At 42.8% G+C, this 21,186-nt stretch overlaps 8 protein-coding genes across 8 annotated transcripts; 5 read left to right on the forward strand and 3 right to left on the reverse strand.

Moving 5' to 3' along the window:
- Window positions 1–477: 477 nt before the first annotated feature.
- On the forward strand, window positions 478–1,330 carry EAE97_009035 (uncharacterized protein; the record flags this gene model as incomplete). The annotated part of the gene is made up of 3 exons (XM_038879550.1): window positions 478–719; window positions 778–893; window positions 948–1,330. The coding sequence occupies 3 exons, from the start codon at window positions 478–480 to the stop codon at window positions 1,328–1,330; spliced, it is 741 nt and encodes a 246-aa protein (XP_038729563.1).
- A 1,202-nt stretch (window positions 1,331–2,532) lies between these two features.
- Window positions 2,533–3,645, forward strand: EAE97_009036 (uncharacterized protein; the record flags this gene model as incomplete). Its single annotated transcript, XM_038879551.1, has 3 exons — window positions 2,533–2,610; window positions 2,644–3,097; window positions 3,122–3,645. 3 exons carry the CDS (start codon window positions 2,533–2,535, stop codon window positions 3,643–3,645), a joined length of 1,056 nt encoding a protein of 351 aa, XP_038729564.1.
- Window positions 3,646–5,313: 1,668 nt separating this feature from the next.
- Window positions 5,314–7,131, reverse strand: EAE97_009037 (uncharacterized protein; the record flags this gene model as incomplete). The annotated part of the gene is made up of 3 exons (XM_038879552.1): window positions 5,314–6,794; window positions 6,849–6,971; window positions 7,098–7,131. The coding sequence occupies 3 exons, from the start codon at window positions 7,129–7,131 to the stop codon at window positions 5,314–5,316; spliced, it is 1,638 nt and encodes a 545-aa protein (XP_038729565.1).
- Window positions 7,132–7,570: 439 nt separating this feature from the next.
- On the reverse strand, window positions 7,571–9,073 carry EAE97_009038 (uncharacterized protein; the record flags this gene model as incomplete). The annotated part of the gene is made up of 2 exons (XM_038879553.1): window positions 7,571–8,916; window positions 8,983–9,073. 2 exons carry the CDS (start codon window positions 9,071–9,073, stop codon window positions 7,571–7,573), a joined length of 1,437 nt encoding a protein of 478 aa, XP_038729566.1.
- Window positions 9,074–10,894: 1,821 nt separating this feature from the next.
- Window positions 10,895–12,576, reverse strand: EAE97_009039 (uncharacterized protein; the record flags this gene model as incomplete). Its single annotated transcript, XM_038879554.1, has 3 exons — window positions 10,895–11,811; window positions 11,995–12,207; window positions 12,279–12,576. 3 exons carry the CDS (start codon window positions 12,574–12,576, stop codon window positions 10,895–10,897), a joined length of 1,428 nt encoding a protein of 475 aa, XP_038729567.1.
- A 1,118-nt stretch (window positions 12,577–13,694) lies between these two features.
- EAE97_009040 (uncharacterized protein) lies at window positions 13,695–16,591 on the forward strand (the record flags this gene model as incomplete). The annotated part of the gene is made up of 4 exons (XM_038879555.1): window positions 13,695–13,743; window positions 13,821–14,002; window positions 14,066–15,497; window positions 15,555–16,591. The coding sequence occupies 4 exons, from the start codon at window positions 13,695–13,697 to the stop codon at window positions 16,589–16,591; spliced, it is 2,700 nt and encodes an 899-aa protein (XP_038729568.1).
- Window positions 16,592–18,878: 2,287 nt separating this feature from the next.
- Window positions 18,879–19,992, forward strand: EAE97_009041 (uncharacterized protein; the record flags this gene model as incomplete). Its single annotated transcript, XM_038879556.1, has 2 exons — window positions 18,879–19,349; window positions 19,417–19,992. The coding sequence occupies 2 exons, from the start codon at window positions 18,879–18,881 to the stop codon at window positions 19,990–19,992; spliced, it is 1,047 nt and encodes a 348-aa protein (XP_038729569.1).
- Window positions 19,993–20,475: 483 nt separating this feature from the next.
- Window positions 20,476–20,982, forward strand: EAE97_009042 (uncharacterized protein; the record flags this gene model as incomplete). Its single annotated transcript, XM_038879557.1, has 1 exon — window positions 20,476–20,982. The coding sequence occupies one exon, from the start codon at window positions 20,476–20,478 to the stop codon at window positions 20,980–20,982; it is 507 nt and encodes a 168-aa protein (XP_038729570.1).
- Window positions 20,983–21,186: the final 204 nt, after the last annotated feature.

The raw sequence follows: 21,186 nt of genomic DNA on the forward strand, positions 1-21,186 counted from the left end.
CAGAGAAGGTGGACAACTAGAGATGAATCTTTGCTTGGAGAGATATTATGGCAATGGCAAAAGCCCGGCATGGGTACACACCGAAATTGAAGCTCTTGGGAGGAAGAATTGAGGCTCTTGGAAATGGAATTGAGGCAATGCAAGAATATGTTGCTGGGAATTGTCTGGGTGGAGATACTTTTTGTGCGGGTTGAATACATCGAGTGATGATAGCAAAATATTATATAAGTATCGACGATGTCTTCTCTTTCAATTCATCATCAGCATCATCAGCATCATCAGCATCATCAGCATCATCAGCATCATCAGCATCATCAGCATCATCAGCATCATCAGCATCATCAGCATCATCAGCATCATCAGCATCATCAGCATCATCAGCATCATCAGCATTATCATCAGCTTCCACATTCATTCATTCATCCATTCATTCATTCCAAATCACCACAATCGTTAAAATCAGCAATCTAATTCAATATGTATTTCTCCAACGCAAAATTCCTTTCCCTCCTCGCTGCCGCTGCAGCAGTCAAGGGTGCTCCCATTGAGGAGAACACCATCCAAGCTCGTGCCGTCGTTCCTCATGACTCCATCAACCCATGGGGAGAAAACGTACCTGGTAACGCCTTGGGTAACACTTTGAAGAAATTCGAGCCATTCCTTCACATTGCTCATGGTTGTCAACCATACAGTGCAGTTGATGGTAATGGTAACACCAGGTATGAAAAATACTTTTTCCTTTCCCTTCTAATATCTCTTTACTAATACATCCTGCAGTGGTGGACTCCAAGATACTGGAAATGTCTCAGCCGGCTGCCGTGATCAGAGCAAGGGTCAAACCTATGTCCGAGGTGGCTGGTCTGGAGGTCGCTATGGTATCATGTACGCGTGGTGTAAGTATCCCATCCATTCTCTCCACTCTTTTCATACCTTCTAACCCATTTCAGATTTTCCCAAGGATCAACCAGCAGCTGGAAACGTCGTTGGAGGCCATCGTCACGACTGGGAGTACGTCGTCGCCTGGGTCAACAACCCTTCCGTCGCCAACCCCTCCTTGATCGGTGCCGCCGCATCTGGTCACGGAAGTGTGAAGAAGACGACCAATCCCCAACGCCAGGGTGATAGATTGAAGGTCGAATACTATGTCTCTTTCCCAACCAACCACGAGTTGCAGTTCACCAACACATTGGGCAGAGATTTGCCAATGATGTGGTACGACTTCTTGCCAGCTGTTAGCAAGACAGCTTTACAGAACACCAACTTCGGAAAGGCCAACTGTCCTTTCAATGACCACAACTTCGCCAACAACCTCGTCAAGGCTGCAATCTAGAGTCATTTCTTGATAGACAGAGTTCTGGAGGATCTGGAAGTTTGCCATGTCAGAGATTCTTAGGTGCATTGCTCAAGGACTTTTCCTTTTCTGATTTTCTTGATGGTTTGAAGTGGGAGTACGAGTAATGAATTGGAAGGCTTTGATGGATGAGATGAGTTGGGCTCCGGTTTATGTTTTCTATCGCATCTCTTTATTGAGTCTTAAAAAGAAGCTGTAATGAAATAGCATACTTCTGCACTACTCTTTCCAAAATCTTGACCTTGAAAGCTAAAACAGGATTATCATGTGAGCGTGAGCTTTGGCGCCACTCGGGGTACGACGCTCTAACTTAATTACCATTCAGGACTGAGATTGACTCTCAAATTGATTGTTAACGTCAATGAAAAAATATTTCAATCTGGAATCAGTCGATTGAAGGTGTTGAAGAACATGAGATCAGGGGGTACACGTGACCTAGATTCCTCCTGCTCAGCATGGTTTTGGAAATTATACCCCAAAAGTAGACCAGAAGTATTTCGTCTTTTTCCTTTCTTCAGAATTACCTTTCTAGCAATTTATTGCGACGTGTAAGTAGATATACACGTGATGCTATGGCGCTAGCGCGTATTGCGTGCATGTAAACCTCATCTTTCTCAACCGCATGTAAGGATTACTAATGCAACTACCACGTTTCGATCATGAAATCTGATACTACATATCATTCTACATGATTTTAAGAGATATTTCTCATACTCATATCACTCTTCAATCAACTTGATCAATTTTAGCCAAGTCAGCCATGAACTCGAGATCCCGAGCCACAGGTGACTTACTTTTGAGATTTGCTTATTTGGCAAGATATCCTTACCCAGTAGATGAGGAAAGTCAGTAGTATGCCTATTCTTCCCTAATCCAGCCACTCCTCGCAAAATGCAAGGATTATATGCATTATGTATCCTACCTTGACATAAAGCGCCACCAAACATTCGCAAAGCGTTTGTCTTTTCGTTTGAAGATTACTGTGACACACAGCGGGAGAAGTGCTATGGTAATCGCGCGAAAATTTATCCTTCAAAATTTTTGTTGACTTCTTCTAATTATAAAGTCGGGCTGTAGCGCAGTCATAGAGCTCGGGATACGTTCCTTCGGCATCTAAGAACAGTACTTCGCAAAATCACACAAACTCGTATCAAATCTCACAGTCAGTCTATACTTCGATCATGCCAAACAAATCGAAGCCTCCTAAACCTAGTTTGCCCAAGCAACGTAGCTTAAGGTCAAATGTCAATACCCATGCTGTATATTGCATGCACTGCGATACTGAGTACTAGATCTTTGTTCCAAAATGTCCAAATTGCTCACTCCCTCAATACGAAGGTTCTATCCGCCCTCGAAGACCTGCGAACTACTATGAAGACAATTTTAATGACAGGACCACGTTCACTTGTTTCATGGAACTGCCGCTCGAGATTAGGGTCATGGTGTGGGAGGCATCGCTCCCTGGCCCACGTGTTGTGCTTCTTCGCCCGACCTGGATTTTTGGATGGAAAACGTCAAGGTGTTTTGGGTCACATGAAGTTATACGCGTCCCAGACTATGTTGTTCAATCATCAAATCCTGTCACAGCTTTGTATGTCTGTCGTGAGTCATTCAATGTCGCGTCTACGAGATATACCCAAACTTTCGCCTCACCGGAGTCACCCTTTAAAACTTGGTTCGACTTCGACTTCGACTTCGACACCTTGTGTATCGCTCCTAACGAAGCATTTCACCATAGACTACCTGGTATCGAGAACTAGAAACGCTTAGCTGTATTTGCCGAACCTCTTCCGGTAACTGCTCTTGATAAGGAGTACGACACGGAAGAGTGGTGGTGGAGTTTCCAGAACCCGTACGTCCTTGAAGTGTTTCTTGATGTCTGCCTGATTGACGCAGGAAGGCTCGAGGAACTTACACTCGTCACTGGCCGATACCCATGCAATACATATGTCTTTACACCTAAGAGATCTAAAGATCTTTCATTCATTGAGCTTCAAGATATCGACGCTTCTTTGAAGCTCTATACAGGCCTGTACGAACCAAAGCTTGAGGCGTCTATCCAATCCATACAAAAAGAATATGCTGCGCAGCTTCGAAGCCTAGCATCGATCAAATTCGATAAGTTAGAGAAATGCCGTAGTGTGACATATGGAGCACCAGTGTACGAGATGCCAGTCATCAGAAGCTTGATCGTCACAACGACATCAATGAAAGCAAAGCTCGAACAAGCCAAAGTAGCATTCGAAGTGAAGAAGGCCGAGTATATGAAATGTAATGGATTGCTTGCGATGTAAGGGTACACCAAGTATTCACCAATTTCACGTCCTCTTGCCCCTTTCAAGAACGCCTTTCTGTGGTTATCATGAATGGGGGATCTTTCGCGCTTCATTTCTCTCCAATTTATTGGAAATATTGTTATTTCATTTACGAACCTGGGGTTTCTCATTTACTGTTTCATCATAGGTATAATGCTCTTTGGATCTGAACGTTCGGGCTACGTGCTCAACGCTCTTTGGTTTTCTTTTACATCCCTGTAGTGTGATTTGAGCATCTGTGTTTGATGATCTATTCTTTGGAAATTATACGACGGCTGGACGTTCATCATTCTAAATTTTTCTTTGGAGTCTTCAGCGCAAATGTCTATCATTATGACGTCGGTGTACCTATTTAAATGTATCAGGTATTCTAAAAGTCTAATGACCAGCTTTCTCAGGATTTTTGTGTTTAATGATATGATGCATGCCAAAATCTGTCAACTGCTGCTTCAAATCTCGTTTTTGGAATTGGCCACCGAAGTAATTTGAAGTCGGTATCCGTCCATTTCAATGCTCCATTCGCCTACCCTTCATTGCTAATTCATGCATATAATGGCGTTTTCTTTACCTGGATTTTCAGTGGGAATTGGGTTACACAGAGCGGGGTTATAATCACGGGTTGTGCCGCATTCTCTTCTGGTTGTATTTGGTCGCTCCTTTTGTTTAAAGACTTCACCAGAACGAACCGCTTTTGCAAATTGGGAAGAAAAATCTACAGCCATCTTCGTATCTGATTCAAGACTGCCCTTTCTTTCCACATCTTTTTCGTTTGATTCACTTCCCCGACACAAAATTTATTCTAGAAATTTCTTATACTATGGCTCATAATCAATATCCTCACGGTGTTATCGAATCTGCCAGTAAGCAATCTCGTCATCCCCCAAGCAGCTCCCCTGGTTCAATATATTGTGTTCATTGTGTTACTCAACACAGCACCTCATATTTTGAATGTCCCATGTGTGGGTTGGAATATATACCACGGTCGCTTACGATCCGCAGTCATCGACCCAAAGTGTTTTATGATACTGGACAAATAGAACAAGCCGAATCTTAGTCATTTCCGTACTTCAATGAGTAGGAAGAAGGACGGAAGTAAAAAGGATGTGAATGTAATTGGCATTTTAGTCTCTTTAGTGGATGGGATTGTGTGTAGTCTTGCATTATGACAAAAATTTATTGTTGTTCTTCTGCAAAGGTATTGTTTGTTTCTATTTCTATTTCTGTTTTTGTTTTTGTCTATGTATTTTCCCCTGTTCGTTTGCTAGAGATATAGGATTTAAGCTCGAGAGTTGAGAGTATGTCTAAGGGATGGATGCATATTGCTACAAGGTGGGAAGATGATCTTCATACCACGTTTCAACAACCAGGGTTCTTCTTTTACAGACGCTGAAGTCAACGACACAGTACGTTCTGTATTTCCATTTCGCTAGTTTTTTGCAGATCCAAAATCTCAACCACTTCCACTCTGTTGTTTTTGCACAATTATTGCGGACTGGCGATATTGCGCATCGAAGTGACAGTTCTAGTGTACCATAGATTACATTTTATCAATGATTATGATGGACAACCTTCAGCACTCTTTCCCTAAGCGTTATAAATTTTGTACTAGCTCTGGTAGTTTCATTATCATTAACATCAAACCGACATCTAAAAGTTCTTCGCAATCCTCCTCCACAACGGTACTTTTTTAACCACCTCACTCCCCTCTCCGCCCTCCAAACTTTCGAAACCTCCCGCCTCTATAGGATCCAAATCATCTCTCCTCCCCTCATCCAAATCAATCTCACTCAAATCCCAAATTTTTGTCCTAAACCAGATCTTATACCCCGCCCAAATCAATGGAAAAAGTGCCAACAAAATATACGCATCGACAAAATCCCCCGCACTAAAAGGGCTCAAAGTTGTCCACCCTTGCACCAATGCCAAAAAGATATTTGCCGCCAATCCAAAATACGCATTATACGGATAAGCGAAAGAGACAAACGGCAAATCAGAAATTCTCCTCCCTTGTGCTTTCCACGCCGAACGAAAACGGATATGAATAAATGAGATCGAGCCCCAAACAAGAAACGTCGAGACGCCGGAAAGATTCACGATATAATTGTAAGCGGCTCCCGCCCCAGAAGAAACATTCATCATACTCAACGCGCCGAATAGATTCGTGAAAACAATCGCGTAGATCGGAACTCCTCTCTGATCCGTGAATCTCAAGAATCTCGGCGCGTGTCCTTCCTGCGCGAGGAATAATATCGTTCGCGAGCCTATGTAGATAGAACTATTCACCGCGCTTAAGCACGTCGCGAGGATAAACGCATTGATGAGATGCACGCCTCCTTCCCACCCTGCATTTTGTATCGCGACGGTCATGGGACTTCTGAGCGCTTTCGATCCGGCACTGGCTAATCCCTCCGCATTCCACGGACAGGTCATTCCGAAAAACAGTGCAGAGCCCATATAGATAAAAATAATGCGCCAAAACACCTGACGAATCGCAAGCGGAACCGCATGTTTCGGATTGCGCGTCTCCGCCGCCGCAACGGCGATCGATTCGCACCCCGCGTAAAAAGTAGAGCAAAACACAAATACCTTTGCGACGCCGCGAAACCCGTCCGCAAAGGCCCCCGGATCATGCCAATATTGGAATCCCAGCGTGTGGTCCTGACCCTTCAACCCCCCCGCCGCATAAATAATGGAGAAAATGAAATATGCAACTAAACCCCCCAATTTCAACAACGCGAGCCAGAATTCTGCTTCGCCGAATGCGGCTACGCCTAGTAACTGAAAGGCGAGAAAAGCAAACCAGAAAATGAGAAAGTAGCCCCAGAGAGGAACTTTGTCGCTCCAGAAAATAAAAATGGAGGAGAGGGTGTTGTATTCATTTGCGAGAACGGCAGCCCAGATTATGAAATAATTCCAGCCGACGGCGACGCTGAAGGCGGGGTCGAAAAAACGTGATGTGAGGGAGATGAAGGAGCCGGATGACGGATAGAGAGTGGTGAGTTCTCCGAGGGATTGCATGATGGAGAAGGCGATGAGTCCAATTACGCCAAAGCCGATGAGGAGAGATGCTGGACCACCGGATGCGAGCGCACCGCCTGCACCGACGAGAAGGCCCGGTCCGATGATGCCTGGGGGTGTTAGGTTGATGATATAGAAGGTGGGGGGAGGGGGTTTGTAGTTACCTGCTAGTGCCATCATACTTAAATGACGAGTTTGGAGACCCCGAGAAAGCCCACTATTGGGGTCAATTGGGAGGGTATCATTTCCCACATCATCGGATGTATTCTGAATACCATCCTTTCGATCTGGAAGTTACATTCTTGAATATCTCACAGATGATGAATATTCTCTATTCTACAAAACCCCAACAAAGTATATTTGGTGGCGAAAAGTTGACCGACCCTGGGTGATATAAATCAACGAGAACTTACAAAGTGAAAAAACCATTTCGATTTCAGCGGCCATTGGGATCTGATATATAAATATGATCACTACACGGGATGTCTGTGGACGATTTTCACCATAATTGGATAAAAAAATGATGCCATACTAGCCCAATTTTTACAATCGTTTGAAGTAAAAATTATGGGACTAGTGACTAAAATTGGAAAGGATCATTTTTATTTCGACTTATTTAACATTTTACAAACAATAAAGGGCCGTAACATAGCCGTGATAGCGTTGAAAAGGGCGTATATGAAATTGGACACGAGAATTGCTATACGCTATGTAGAAATTTCTTGTAGAGTAGCCAAATTCGTAAAGTCTAGACGTAGTTATATGTATCAAACAAACAGAATTGTTTTCACGTGGTTATATTTCCAAGATTCCAAAGATGGTTATGCAAATCAAAAATCTTATATCAAGTATAAATCCACTTGGTTATTATAAAAGGGTATATAAACTAATTTTCGGGTCTTGTAACACCTCTTCCTCTATTCACTTGAACCATTTTGTCTTCACCAGCACTAACAATTCCAACATCCTTATCCCAATTAACGTCAAATACCTTTACTCCCTCACCACCAACTGTCTTAGTCGTCTTGTCTTTCCTACTTTCTCTCTCAATGATGTAAACTGCCTCTCCAACAACACCAAGTCCTTCATCTTTCGTTCCTTGTCTTGTACTTCTAAGATCCCATACCCTACAAGTTCCATCGTGACCTGCTGATACTAATCCATAGTTGCTATCAGGATCCGCAAATATTGATGAAATGAAGTTGGTATGTCCACGAAGTGTCATGGCTTGTGTTGTAGCAGCCGAAGCTCTAGGATCAATGAGAGCGATATGACGTGCTGTTGTACCCGCTGCTATTATTTGATGGCCAATTCCTGGTAGAGCGCTTAATGAGAGTATAGGGTTCAACAAAGTTCTCGTATCGACAATACTAGAAGTGGTAATGTCGAGTGTTTTGATGGTATGATCTTGAGAAGCTGAATATGCAACGGTAGGATCGTGGGGGTTGAAAATGACGGCAGTCGCAGGTCCATTGTGGCAATCCATGAGAGATAGGGGACCACGCTGAGGGGTAGATGTGGAGGTTGTAATTTTGCGTCGTTTGGAAGATGGTCCAGAAATAAGACTGTTATTTACTTCAGGTGCCGAAGATTTATGTGAAGTCCAGAAACCAATTTGTCCATCTGCCGAAGCAGATAAAATGCGATTTGTTGGTCCATGAACTGCGATTGAATCGATGCTACCGGTATGACCATATAATTCCATAGTTGGCTTCAATTGCGCAGAGAAATGATCCTCTGATTCAGAATAATTCCATATCCTAATTGTGCGATCCAAACCTGCCGATGCAATCTGTCTGGCTGAGATCCATTTCGCAGCCTTCACTCCAGAGGTATGTCCACCAACACTGGCAGGCGCAGATGTTGCGATAGCCTGACCTGACTTGTTCCAAACTCTGAGAAGTCCATCGTAAGAACCTGACAATATGCGCTCCTGTCCTTCAACAATTAAATTTTTACCCCAAGTTCCTACAGCAGAACTACCAGATAAAACATCAACACTGCTGACCCAATCATCATGCTCGAAACTTGCTTCATAGAGAGGAGGAATCAAACTTCGGACGTATTGTAAGTTTAATGTAGTTTCGGAGGATAATCCATTCGCAGTAAGATATTCATCGAGGGTCGTTCGCAAGAATGTTCCGTTGATCAAGAAATCGAACGGTATCGGCGAAGAGGTATCGAGCATCGCCTCGGAATTGAGAATCTGTGAAAGTCCATATCTTCGTACATCTATTTCATCGTTAATTTTGAAAAAGGCTTCAAGAAGACATGAGGAAAACTTGGATTAAAACATACTGGTAGGAACGAGCAATTGCTGCTTTCCTTCAGGTAATTCAATATCTGGGGATGTGGTGCTGAAATGCACTTGGACCTGTCCTTGCGCCATGTTTGCGACTGGAAAGTGGAAATAGTTGTAGATTTGAAAAGAATTGATGATTTCTTTGCAGGAAGTTTCTTGCACATGAAGCATTTCGAGATGGATTTTTTTTCCGGCCGTGCATTGGTACCATCTATGCAGTTCAATGGTCCACGCGTGGTCGAGGCGTCGCGGGGATTTTACCAATTTGATCAAGTCACGAGATGTAAACTGGGTACACTTTTTTGATCAGCATCCTTTGTGCCCTTTGTGTATAATTTGACTTCATACAAACTTCATGAGTCTGTCATGTAGGATAGCATGACCTCTTCAAGAAGGTCAACACTCATCGTTGTGTACATCAACATTGATGAGTGTTGTTGGTCAAGTATCTACTACCTCTTGTGAGGGGCAATGGCACAGAATGACAAGACCTCTTGATTCACAAGCGTTGGCGTCGAAACACAGGAATACTGAAGATTTTTGGAAACAATGGAAAGGGAACGCTCAAGTTGCATCACCCATACCATGTTCAATAGCTCACGCAAGTGCACTCCAACCCCGCGTTTCAAAGTTGTCGATCGGTCATGCCAATGATCTGGGTCTGAATACCCTCATGTCACAATCTTGAGCTTTCTGAATCTATTGTCAAGTAATGACAATAGAAGTTTATGAACTTGGAGCTCAATTAGTGTTTCTCAACAAGATCTTCGCTAGTTATGTTGCAGAGAAATCACACGTTCACAAGGGCTACAAGATCAGGTCTATATCCTGTTCTACAACATGATATTTGCTCAAAAAGGTGATAAACCACCGCGATACGAGGCCTGCAAGTATACAGAGGGATTCAAGCTTTGATAGTCTGATTTTACATTCTCTTTCGTCATATATGTTTTGATTCATCGACTCGGTGCAACCTCCACATGCCCCAATGATGGCTTTACATCCTATCCGCCCTGATGTTCTGCTCGGTCAGAGATTCATCAACACTGTAAGGCCGCCTGCTCATTGAGTTCAGACTTGATAGGTTGGATCGAATCACAACTCTGAGTTCTCACACGATCACCCCTTTCCACAGAAAATCTCCTAGGTACTCTCATGGCCTCAAATTTCAGGCGAGTTTGCTCTCGTGGTTCATGTGTTAGAATCCAGACTGTCAAGTTTAGAATCTCCCTCAAAATCCTATCATCTGATCCATGATTACTGGAGTCTCCAATTTCCAGAAGATGATCAAACATTGAAGTAATAATATCATCGTAGAATCGGTCTCCTACCCTGAGATCTACACTTCCTCCTCTCGCAATAGAATCTAGCGTCCGATCTAGCCCGCATCCCATATCACATTCTACCACTACAATCCAATACATCATTCGACGACTATGAGAATACTTACTTATAATTCTTGAAATCTATTAAAGGCCCATGAATTGACGGGACCCTTCTCAATTCTAGATCTTTTCAACAAATCCATTCTTCAATGGTTTGATATCAAATTCCACCTTCTGATTGTTCCATTTCTATTGAACAATTGTGATAATTCCTAAAATATTCGAGTTGGTATATCAAAAGATATCTACAAGCCAATCATTTGTAGTATCCCGTCAGTCTGTACATCCACTGGTGGTCGTGAAAGTGTGGATTTGATGTTCAGAAATCACTGTTCCGCGCAATGAATATTCATTGTGGAATACATTTGAATGTTAAAGCTATGAATTTAAACAATGCGAGACCTCTAGAACGACATTTTACATTGAGCGTCTAAAAATGAACTGCACACACATATACAGAATAGCCAAATTCGAACAAAGAAAAACAGTCCTTATGTACACGCAAATACATCTGAACCATAAATCAAGAAAGGTCATCCTCTAGGGGCTTCTCCCCATTCGCCTTCAACTGTGCAGATACTTCATCGACATCTTTCCAAACTCTTAAAATATTACCACCTACAACCTTTCCAGCATCTTCGTCACTGACTCCTTGTTTGAGAAGCTCAGCTACTAAGTCTGGAAACTTGCTTACGTCGTCTAGTCCCTTTGGTGTATCGGGGATACCGTCGAAATCACTACCGAAGCCTACGTGGTCATAGCCGATGAGATCACCGATATGCATGACATGTCTGGCTACATGTTCTAAGGTTGAATTGTTGGGATAGAAATCTGGAAGTCCATTTGTATTGGACGAATTTGCAACGCATGATACGAAGTCTGGTGAGAAATTGACCATGACGAGGGAGTTTGTTTTCTTGACGAGTTGGAGAACATCGTCAGGTACGTTTCGCGGATGAGGACATACTGCGTAGGCAGATGAATGGCTGAAGATTACTGGGGCGAGACTACCTGACCAGTCGGCTTCCCAGCCGAGCACAGCACGCATTGTGTCTTGACTAGTATGTGATAGATCAACAATCATCCCTAATCTATTCATCTCATGGATAAGCTGACGACCAGCGGGTGAAACACCTCCCCATTGAGGTTTAGATTTCTCGATACCACCCTCTGGGAGCTCAACCAGTGCCGCATCTGCATAGCGATTGTGACAGTTGTGTGTCAAGGTTGCGTAGCGAACTCCAAGAGTATAGTATTGGCGGAGATTAGATATAGAATTTCCAATTTGGTGTAGACCTTCAATTATATATGGCGATATGAGTTGGCCGTTTTGGAAAGCAGTCAAGGCAGTACTGCTGTCTCCTGGAAGTGCAAAATGAGAGGGGTAGGCAGCTTGGAGACGAGCGAGAAGGTCAAGTTGTGTCAAGGTAAAGTCAACAGCTACATCGGAAAGTTAGTCGGATGTCTGAATACATTATGAGAAAAAATAAATGCGTGGAAGAAGTCGCGGAAAATGTTAATCAGGACTGTAGAACAACATTGTATACCCAGAGAAAGCAAGATGAAATGAGAGAAGTATAAAGAGTGCAAAATGAATCAAAACACCAACGAGATATCACTAACAAGAGTCATAATTTGGGGTGGAAAAATTACTCCAGTTTGAGGGACATGGAGCGAATGCACTCCAAAAAGCACCTCCATTCTTTCCTGCTTTCAATCGAGGAAGATCCACGTGAGAAGCCATTCCACCATTCTCAAACTTATTGGTAAACTTCTCATCATAGATGCGATTTTTATAAGCAGATCTTATGAAGATTGCAAGATCATTGTGTCCATCTATGTTTAGTCAGTCAAAGTGCTGAAGAGTTATGATTTATATGTTATCCGAGATTCCGAGAGGGCCATACCTATAAGTGGTGTTTCAGTCAAGATTCTATCCACTCTCTCTTCAATTGTCTTTGGCTCTTGATTTCCAAACGGCCAATGATGATTCAAGATATTATCAACAAAACCATCAGGGATGATTAGCATAGTAAGTATAAGCAGAGAGCATAGTCCCAGAACCACTGCCATTAGATCACTGAATTGTCTCTTCCCCCGGCCATTTGTTGGTTCAAAGCAGGCATTTCGACTTTCTCTTGAATCTTTGATTTCTGGCGATGATCTATCTCTTGGTAATAGAGGATCTTGTTCTGTGTGAGGCATAATTGTACAATAGCAAGACTCCAAATGAAAAAGTTGATGTCGGTGACAAAAGCATGAGATTCCATGTACCCAAGTACCAACGGTCTCAAGTCAGGGTCTCGAGATAAGGAATAGAAGAGGTGAAATGATCACATGATCAAATCATATCAAATCATATCACTCATCTTTTTACGTCAACATCCATCTTCATTCCCCCAGCTTGTGCCAGACTCCAATACCCTCGCTCGTACCTACGTATCCTCGAGCCACCTACTCCGTACTTATTCGTCCAGCCAGTCCATTAACGTGATTAATTACTAGGCTGGCATGAATGCGCTAAGCCCCTTTAATGGATTACCGGAGATTTCCTGATTTAGCTATTTTTGGGAATGATTTACACCTGAGTTTTAAGGTTTGCTACTGGGAGGTTTTCATGTAAGACCCTGCACGTCAGTTAAAGTAGGAACGAAAATCCAAGAAATTGAAGTGAAGACTGGAAAAGTTTAAGTGCTTTTTAATATTTACTCGTATATTAAAATTATATCGGTCCCTAGTAGGTATATATAGATATATAGCATTGCACCTATGAATAAGGAGTAATCGAGTAATCGAGTAATAAATGTCATTTTATATAATAAATACATTATATCTCATTCCATCTTTTAATGATTTACAACTCTTTCCCAAACTCCTTTTTTTCTATACTATCTATCTATCTATGTCTTTGTTTACCTACTTATCACACTCACACACTCACACAATCCCCATTTCATTCAATAAACTATCCAACTGAATCATATCCAACGACGTTGGTGATAGCTTCACTCATCTCAACATTCTGAAACCCCCGGGTAAACGAGATCAACGGTCAACCTCGTTCCAAAGGGCCCTTGCACAACTAAAAATCCGCAATCCTTCCTTCTATTTCCCTGCCCAGCTTTTTCGACTTCTTCGTCCATCATAAACTTCTCCAGTTCTCCAGTCAATCTGTCATTCGTTCAACAATCCCTATTCCTTTCTACGAGAAGGATTTTCTCTTCTTTGTTTTGTCTGTCTCAAGTTTCTGAACCTTTCGAGTATCAACGAATACATTAATCCCAATTATTGAAGTCACGAATCAACGATAAGAGTACATAATAATGGCGCCCAATTTTGCGGATTCCTTTTGGTCGGGAGATTATGCTGGAGGTAAGGGGCTTCCTGTTTCTGCAGAATGTGTCCATCCGTTCCTGCATTCATGTACTAATACAACTACATCAAAATAGGTCTTGGTGTCCTGTTCGGCAAACTGCAGCAAGGTGTCGCCGAAAACCAACAAGTTCTGACCATTGCGCGAATGCGTGCGGAAGCCGAAGATGTCTATGGGATGAAATTGGGAGATATTGGAGCAGCAACAGACAAAATAACAGGCGGTTTCGGTAGAGATGATGGAGCAAGTGTCAGAAAGGTATTGATATTCAGGAGATTTTTCTTCGTCTTTTCGAGGGGCTGGTAGACTGACGCAATGTAGGCATACGATGGAGTACGGACAGAAATGGAAGAAGCTGCCAAAAATCACCGCAAAATCGCACAAAGCATTCGAGATCTAGTCGTCGCCCCCTTTTCGCGCTGGTGTGATGCACACGAAAATCGAGTTCAAAATTCACAGGATGACCTACAAGCCCGGATAAAACTTCACGACAAACAAGCAGAGCTGGTCAAGAAGCTGCGTAGTCATTACTTTAATAAGTGTCGGTTGGTTGAAGATATTGAAGAGGAAAACAAACTTGCTTTCCAGGATCCAGAAACCAGTCCGAAGGCTAAGATTCCAGAGATTAAGGTTGGCGATAAGGACGATGAAGAGGATGACCAATCTTTAGAGATTGGTGACGAAATCTACAATTCGGAACAAGTCAAGAAGATTTTGACACACCTTCTACAAACAATCAAATTGGTCGATACAAAAGTTCCAATCTTGGGCACATATCAAAATACAACATGCGGTGCAGATATAGTGGAATACTTTCAGAAATTCATGGGAGCAACAAGTGTCAGTCACGCTGAACGCATTGGACAGGATTTGGTATCGCATGGCTTTTTACGATTGATTGGAAATGTTGGAAATGTTTTCGCAAATAGTTCCAAGATGTTCTACCAATGGCGACCAAAGGGTTTCCAATTGACAGGAATTCCCGAAAAGAAGCCCCAAGTTGGCCGCACTTTCTCTATCGCATCTAATTCCGATTTTGTAGATTCTCCTGCTGTTGGATCGGTCTCTGAATATTTAGCGGGCTGGAATCCTTTGAACAATCAACATCCAAACGAAACCCCAGGCGACCGTCTTCGCAGGGAAGCCGCAGAAGCAGATGAGAGGTACAAGCAAGGTGTGAAAAAATTGGATCATTTGCGATGTCAATTGGAGGAGGCTATCTTCGAGCATTTGAGATATTTGGAACGTTGTGAGCTTGACAGACTCAAGGCTATCAAGACCATTATTCTCGACTTTTCCGGAACGATCAGCAACGTCATTCCCAGTCTGCAATCAACAGTCGATAAGATGATGCTTTACCAAGAAACCGTACAACCTCTTGGAGATTTGCGATATCTTCTCGAAAACTATCGCACTGGTGGTTTCGCGCCAAAGGTTATCGTTTACGAGAATTATTACAACTCTGCAGATGAACAAACTTTTGGTGTTGATCTAGAAGCTCGGGCTCGCGGAGACAGAAAGAGGGTACCAGTCATCATTACCACTATTCTCACCTTCCTCGATAACAGATATCCTGATCTTGAAGGCGATCCAGCTAGGAGAAGTGTCTGGTTGGTTGATGTTCCCCTTCATCAAACCCACCGAGTACGAGATGTGCTCAACACTGGAAAACCATTCCCTATTGAAACTTTGGAGCCATATGAAATCCCTATTATTGCAAGCGTTCTTAAATTGTATTTACTGGAATTACCAGGTAAGCCTAGCCCTGCTGATCATTTCATGAAATGTCTCAACTAATACCTGGCCATAGATTCTTTAGTGTCATCTCATGTTTACGAAATTATGAAAACAATCTATTCAACGCCAGCATCCGAATCTACCGACTCAGCTCGAATCTCAGTCCTACAAAATACCCTCAGTCAACTTAGGTTGGCCAACATTGCTACTTTGGATGCCCTCATGACCCATTTCACTAGATTAATTGAACTTACTTCCGCTGATGAGACTTATATTTCCGAACTCGCGACCATCCTTGCACCATGCATCCTTCGACCAAAGACTGAAACCTCAATGACCATGGAAGAAAAGTATTCATACCGTCTGATTCGTGATCTCTTTGCTCACAAAGACGCTATCTTCTCTGAGCTTAAGCGAGCTTCATCGCTCAATTCTGCGTCAAACATTGATACCCGAAGACCTAGAGCTATCAGCACCGATGAAAGCAACAGACGAGCCAACATGGAAGCCAGACAAAAAGCAATCATTGCAGCTGGTGGGGCAAGAAGTCGCGCCACTAGTCCTGCGCCAAGCCCACGTGGTCACCGTAGAGATAGAAGTTCAGGACCACCCGCAGCTGAGACTCGATTCCCGGTACAAACATCGCCCACAGCCACGACCGATTCAACAAGAAACTCCCGAGGAAGCGTGAGACAAAGTCTCGAAGTTCCATCGTCAGCCGAAGCTAGTCCAGTCGTCGAACCAAAACCTTCTCCTTTGTCACCATTGGCCAATGGAGCAGAAACTAGCACCCCCAGTGTTACAAGTGCTACATATATGCCTGGGTCTGGAGACGGAATCGAGGAACCCACTGTAGAAAAGAGGACTAGTCTTTCAAATGTGTCTAGTCTTCCAAATGTGGAAAAGAGAAACAGTTTAGGACGAAGTGGTCAAGTTTCGAGGAATAGCATAGGAAGAAAACCTTATGGAAATGTTGCAAGAATGAGCAAGAATTTCGATATGGTAGCAGCTGGTAACAGAGACAGTGTAGGAAGCATTGGCGAGGTGCCAGAACCTGCTGCGGAACAAAAGGTTGGGGTTAGTCTTGAGGACAAGCCTATGGATGATTAGAAATAGAAACTTTGGAAGAGGGGTACAAGAAAGGCAGAAAGGGAAAGAAGGATGGAGGGATGGAGGGATGGATGGATGACCACAAGCATGAATGTTAAATGAAAGAAAATCATGTACGATAATACGGTATTATATTTGCGACTGGCTGATTCCTTGCCGATAAAGCAAAGCGGGATGGTCTTTTGATACCCTTCCCTTAAGAGCTTGTTTTTTATCGAAATGTTTTTGCGAGATAAATAGGAAAGAATGCGTTTACGAATACTTATGTTTCTTGTATTTTGTGGTTGAATTCATATGATTGTGATGAGTGTGAAGTGTGATGGGAAGTTTTCATTTCTTGAATTCTTCGGCTAATGAGTTTCTTACCCCTAACTTCACTTACTTCACTCTTCATTTGCGGTACTTCACTTCATTTCACTTTCTCGAGGGGGAATACTATTGTTGAAATTTTGAACGCACATTTAGGGATTTGGGTAATAATCAAATTTTACTTTATTTTCGAGATTGTCAATTTTGTACCTCTCGTCCACCATTAACAAATCTCTACACTCAATCAAACAATTCAATATATTCAAACCGATAATTGCGCCAATAGTATCAAAAAATTGCTCATTCTTAATAGCAAATTACGATTAAGGTTTCGCAATGTCATCCAACTCGTGGGAAACCCGCGACTATGTTGGGGGAAAAATCCTCGACCTAATATTCGAGAATTGGAATGAACGATTCGCAACATTGAAGCAAGAATACAAACGCAAAGGAAAAGCAGCAATGGAGATTAAAATGACAGTCGAGCTGCCAGATTACAGGTGCAAACAAATGTGTAAGTCATTACATTTTCTTTGAATGTGCATCTATACGATGAATGCTAACATGTTGTGCTTTTAGGGGGAGAATCAGATGGGCAAATAGAAATTGAGCAAGGAAGCGAGGAGGATGGCAATGTGCATGGCGAAGCAAATACTCCGACAACACAGGGAAAAGGACAAGATGTTGGCAATACGCATAGCGAAGCACTTGCTTCGACAGCACAACAAAATCGCAGTTCAAATGTCGCACCAACTGCTCGCCCTGCACCAAATACAGTCCAAAATAACAGCAATAGACATAGTGGAGCACCTGCTTCTACATCACATCAAATGTTCGGCCCACACCAAGAATAATCGAAAATAATAGCAATATGCATAACGGAGCAATTGCTTCGCCAAACCAAAGACCGCCAAATGATCAAAATCTCGCACCAGGACGAACCCATAGATCCTCATCTTCCGCAAGAACTACCCAAAATCCGCCTGTTTCTACCACTGCCGGATATTCAGCAAATTTCATCCAGGCTTTTGACCTTGAACGTTGGCAACGTGAGCAAGATCTTCAACATCGTGGCCATACAGGAATTCACCAACAAGAACTGTCGCGTCGGGAGCGGGAGAATAGAAGATATGAAAGCGCAAGAGGTGGAAGCAAGAGATCAAGAGATAGTGATGCAGGAAATGAACGCCGCAAATATCCACGCGGAGATTATTCATCTCGGAGAAATCGATGAGGGGGTTATAGGATAAGCAAGGGAATTTAATGTATATAGCAAGTTTGGTAGATAGAAAGATTCGGTAGATAGCAAGATTAGTATGTAGCAAGTTAGTCAAAGCGCGTTAGATAGCAAAATTTCGTTGGCAAGTTAATACAATGAAGATCATGAAGAATATATCATACCATGAGCCACCATGATCAAAACGACGCTTTTAATAATGAATCGTTGTGATTGTGATTGCGATTGTGAGTGATGTCTTGTGTGCGTGATTACGGTGAGCTGTGTGTACTGAAGGTATTATCTTGGATTGGATCTGTCTGTCATCCAGGAAACACTCGTTGTGTAATTACTTCCTGGTGAAATTTGACATCAAGACGACAAGTTTAACACCTTTTGCACTTTCAGTAAATCACACCTTTCAAAAACGTTGTATTGTGACAGGAGTGAAGATGCACGTGATTGCATACCAACACACTATCTGTGTTGCATATAACTCTTGTAACCGCTGAATCTCACATAGTATATACAGCCAATATCATAAGATGAATCATACCACGATAGTTCCACAGTCACCACCGAAGCGCTATCAGCAGGAAGGATGACTGGTAAGTATTTCTTCGGACTGGTTGGTTATGCTGACTTGATAAACTGCTCTGGTGCGACAAGCAGAGCTGATATGCTCACATATACATATCCACTTTCCAAACAAACCTCAAGTCTACTCACCACATCGTCATCTACACTAAAGTTCGTTTAACTATGGCGAACAAAATGTATCAATACAAGCCGTTAATTGAACAAGATTCGATTCGACTTTTAATTCTACCACCTTCTGCTGATAGCGCTGCCGATGTCCATTGCACTTTACTTACAACAACATTGAGCGAATTGGAAAACGATCCGTTTCATGGATATACAGCCTTATGTTATGTTTGGGGTGATCCGGGAAAGAGAAAAGTGATTTACGTCGATAACAAAACGATTGGGATCACAGTCAACCTGGATTCCGCCCTGCGTGAGATCCGTGACTCTTTGAGGGAACAACATTTATGGATAGATGCAATTTGCATCGACCAGGCGGATTCTCCCGAGAAAAGTAAGCAAGTGATACAAATGACAAGGGTTTATCAGATCGCTCGAAACACGATTATTTATCTTGGTGAGTCTACCGAATCATCAACACTGCTTCTGGGGGCAATTTCACGTGCCTACAAACAGAAGGCAGGATATGTAAGGGCAAGGGCAAGACATATGTTGAAAAAATTTGTTCAATGGCATCCCTACTTATACGAAAGAGCATTATGAAAAGTTGGAGAGACTCTTCTCAGAACTAGTGCAGCGATCTTGGTTCACAAGAGTCTGGGTTTTTCAAGAGTTGCTCTTTTCAGTGGACCCATGGGTGCAGTGCGGACGACTTCATGTCAGTTGGGGACACCTCTATCAGGCTACTGAAGCGATAGCAGTCGTAGGCTTTGCTGCCTTCCAGCATTCGGAGGCATACCGTGTATTCGCTGCGATGAATAAAGAACGAAGCAATTTCAAGTCAGCTAGAAGACCCTCCAAGATTTTGGCAGAGAATTTGATTAACCTCTTAACGGCCAGAAGAGGACTGGGAGTTTCTGATCCTCGCGATATGGTATTTGCACACAATGGTATCGTGCAGACCTCATCATATCAGACTTTCCTTGAGGCAGAAGAAATAGCGATTGACTACTCCAAGAGCGTCGAGAAAGTCTTCACAGATTTGGCTTGCCACTGCCTGAAGATATTTCCAGATTACAGAAGATTGGAGATTTTATCATATAAAGAAAATCGCACTGGTTGTCGGGCTAAAGAGAACGAGCTCGAAGTACCTTCATGGGTACCTGACTGAACATTGAAAGGGTTTCCGCATCCTTATCGACGTCTGCGATAAATGGAACATATATGGGGTAGTACTATGCCCCCTGATGTGTTTGAAGAACAAGTGCATACGACTCCGACTTTATATACGTGGATGAACACATCTTTCGCATGCTGTGGTTGGCGGGCAGGCAATATTACAAAGGTTTCCAGTGCTATCACTCTACATCAAGCTGGCTGGAAGTTGCCAAAGTAATATCTTCGTCGTCTATTTCAAGGAAGTTCATGCCAAAAGCTCAGGATTCATGCACTAAATGAATTGTATCTTCACTGGTGTGATATCTTGGGACCGCTTTATAGTGATGCCAACGTCCTGAAATCAAACTTCGAAGACTCTGCACCGCGTCGTCCACAATCACTCATTGATATGTTCACAGCGCAACCACGGAGTCTCAGAATGAAAAAAATTGTCGAGATTGCCCAGACTCTCTCTTCACACAACATATTTACAAAAATGAGTAGAGATTTCCTCGAGAGCAACTGCGAGAATGCGAGCCTGCTCGCTTCTACCATAAGTGTTATCATGTGGGCTCACACCATTATGTTTGAACGTGGAATAGCTGACATCGCTTTTCCAGAGGTTCTTTACGACAGAAGGTTTGCCACACTTGAAGATGGAACTCTAGTCTTAGTGCCAGTAACAGCTATGACAGGAGATGTTGTTTGTTGGCTCCGTCCCGATCTAACCACTCCCTTTGTTCTTCGGGAAAAAGCTGAGCTACCTGCAGTTTCGGAAAACACGATTAAAGATTCTGATCGCCCAATTTTGAGAGATTCTGAGCCTGCGTATTCCAAATATACCTTTGTCGGTGAATGTCACATTGACACTCCGATCTATAGCCCCGTTCAGAAATCAACCTTATCACCTCCCCCAAAACCTCGTTCAACACAAGGCGATCATTTCGGAAGGAACCCTGGTTTTAGCAACCACCATAGGCTTGAGACGTTTCTCATAAGCTAATCAATCAATCTGAGCGTTCGGGAAGAATAATTGATCATGAGTATCATTGTGGAATCTCACACTGTGGACAATTCTGAATGCCCGCTTTGAAGCGTTCTATATAATTCCAAAGTGAAAATGGTGAAGGTCTATACGCAGTAAGCAGATTTAGCACGGCTACAATGATATGATCAACTTATTAAGGTCGCCAATTGCGACTGTCAT

The sequence above is a fragment of the Botrytis byssoidea genome (genome assembly GCF_014898295.1).
Source record: "Botrytis byssoidea strain MUCL 94 chromosome Unknown BBYS_020, whole genome shotgun sequence".
Classification (NCBI taxonomy): Eukaryota; Fungi; Ascomycota; class Leotiomycetes; order Helotiales; family Sclerotiniaceae; genus Botrytis; species Botrytis byssoidea.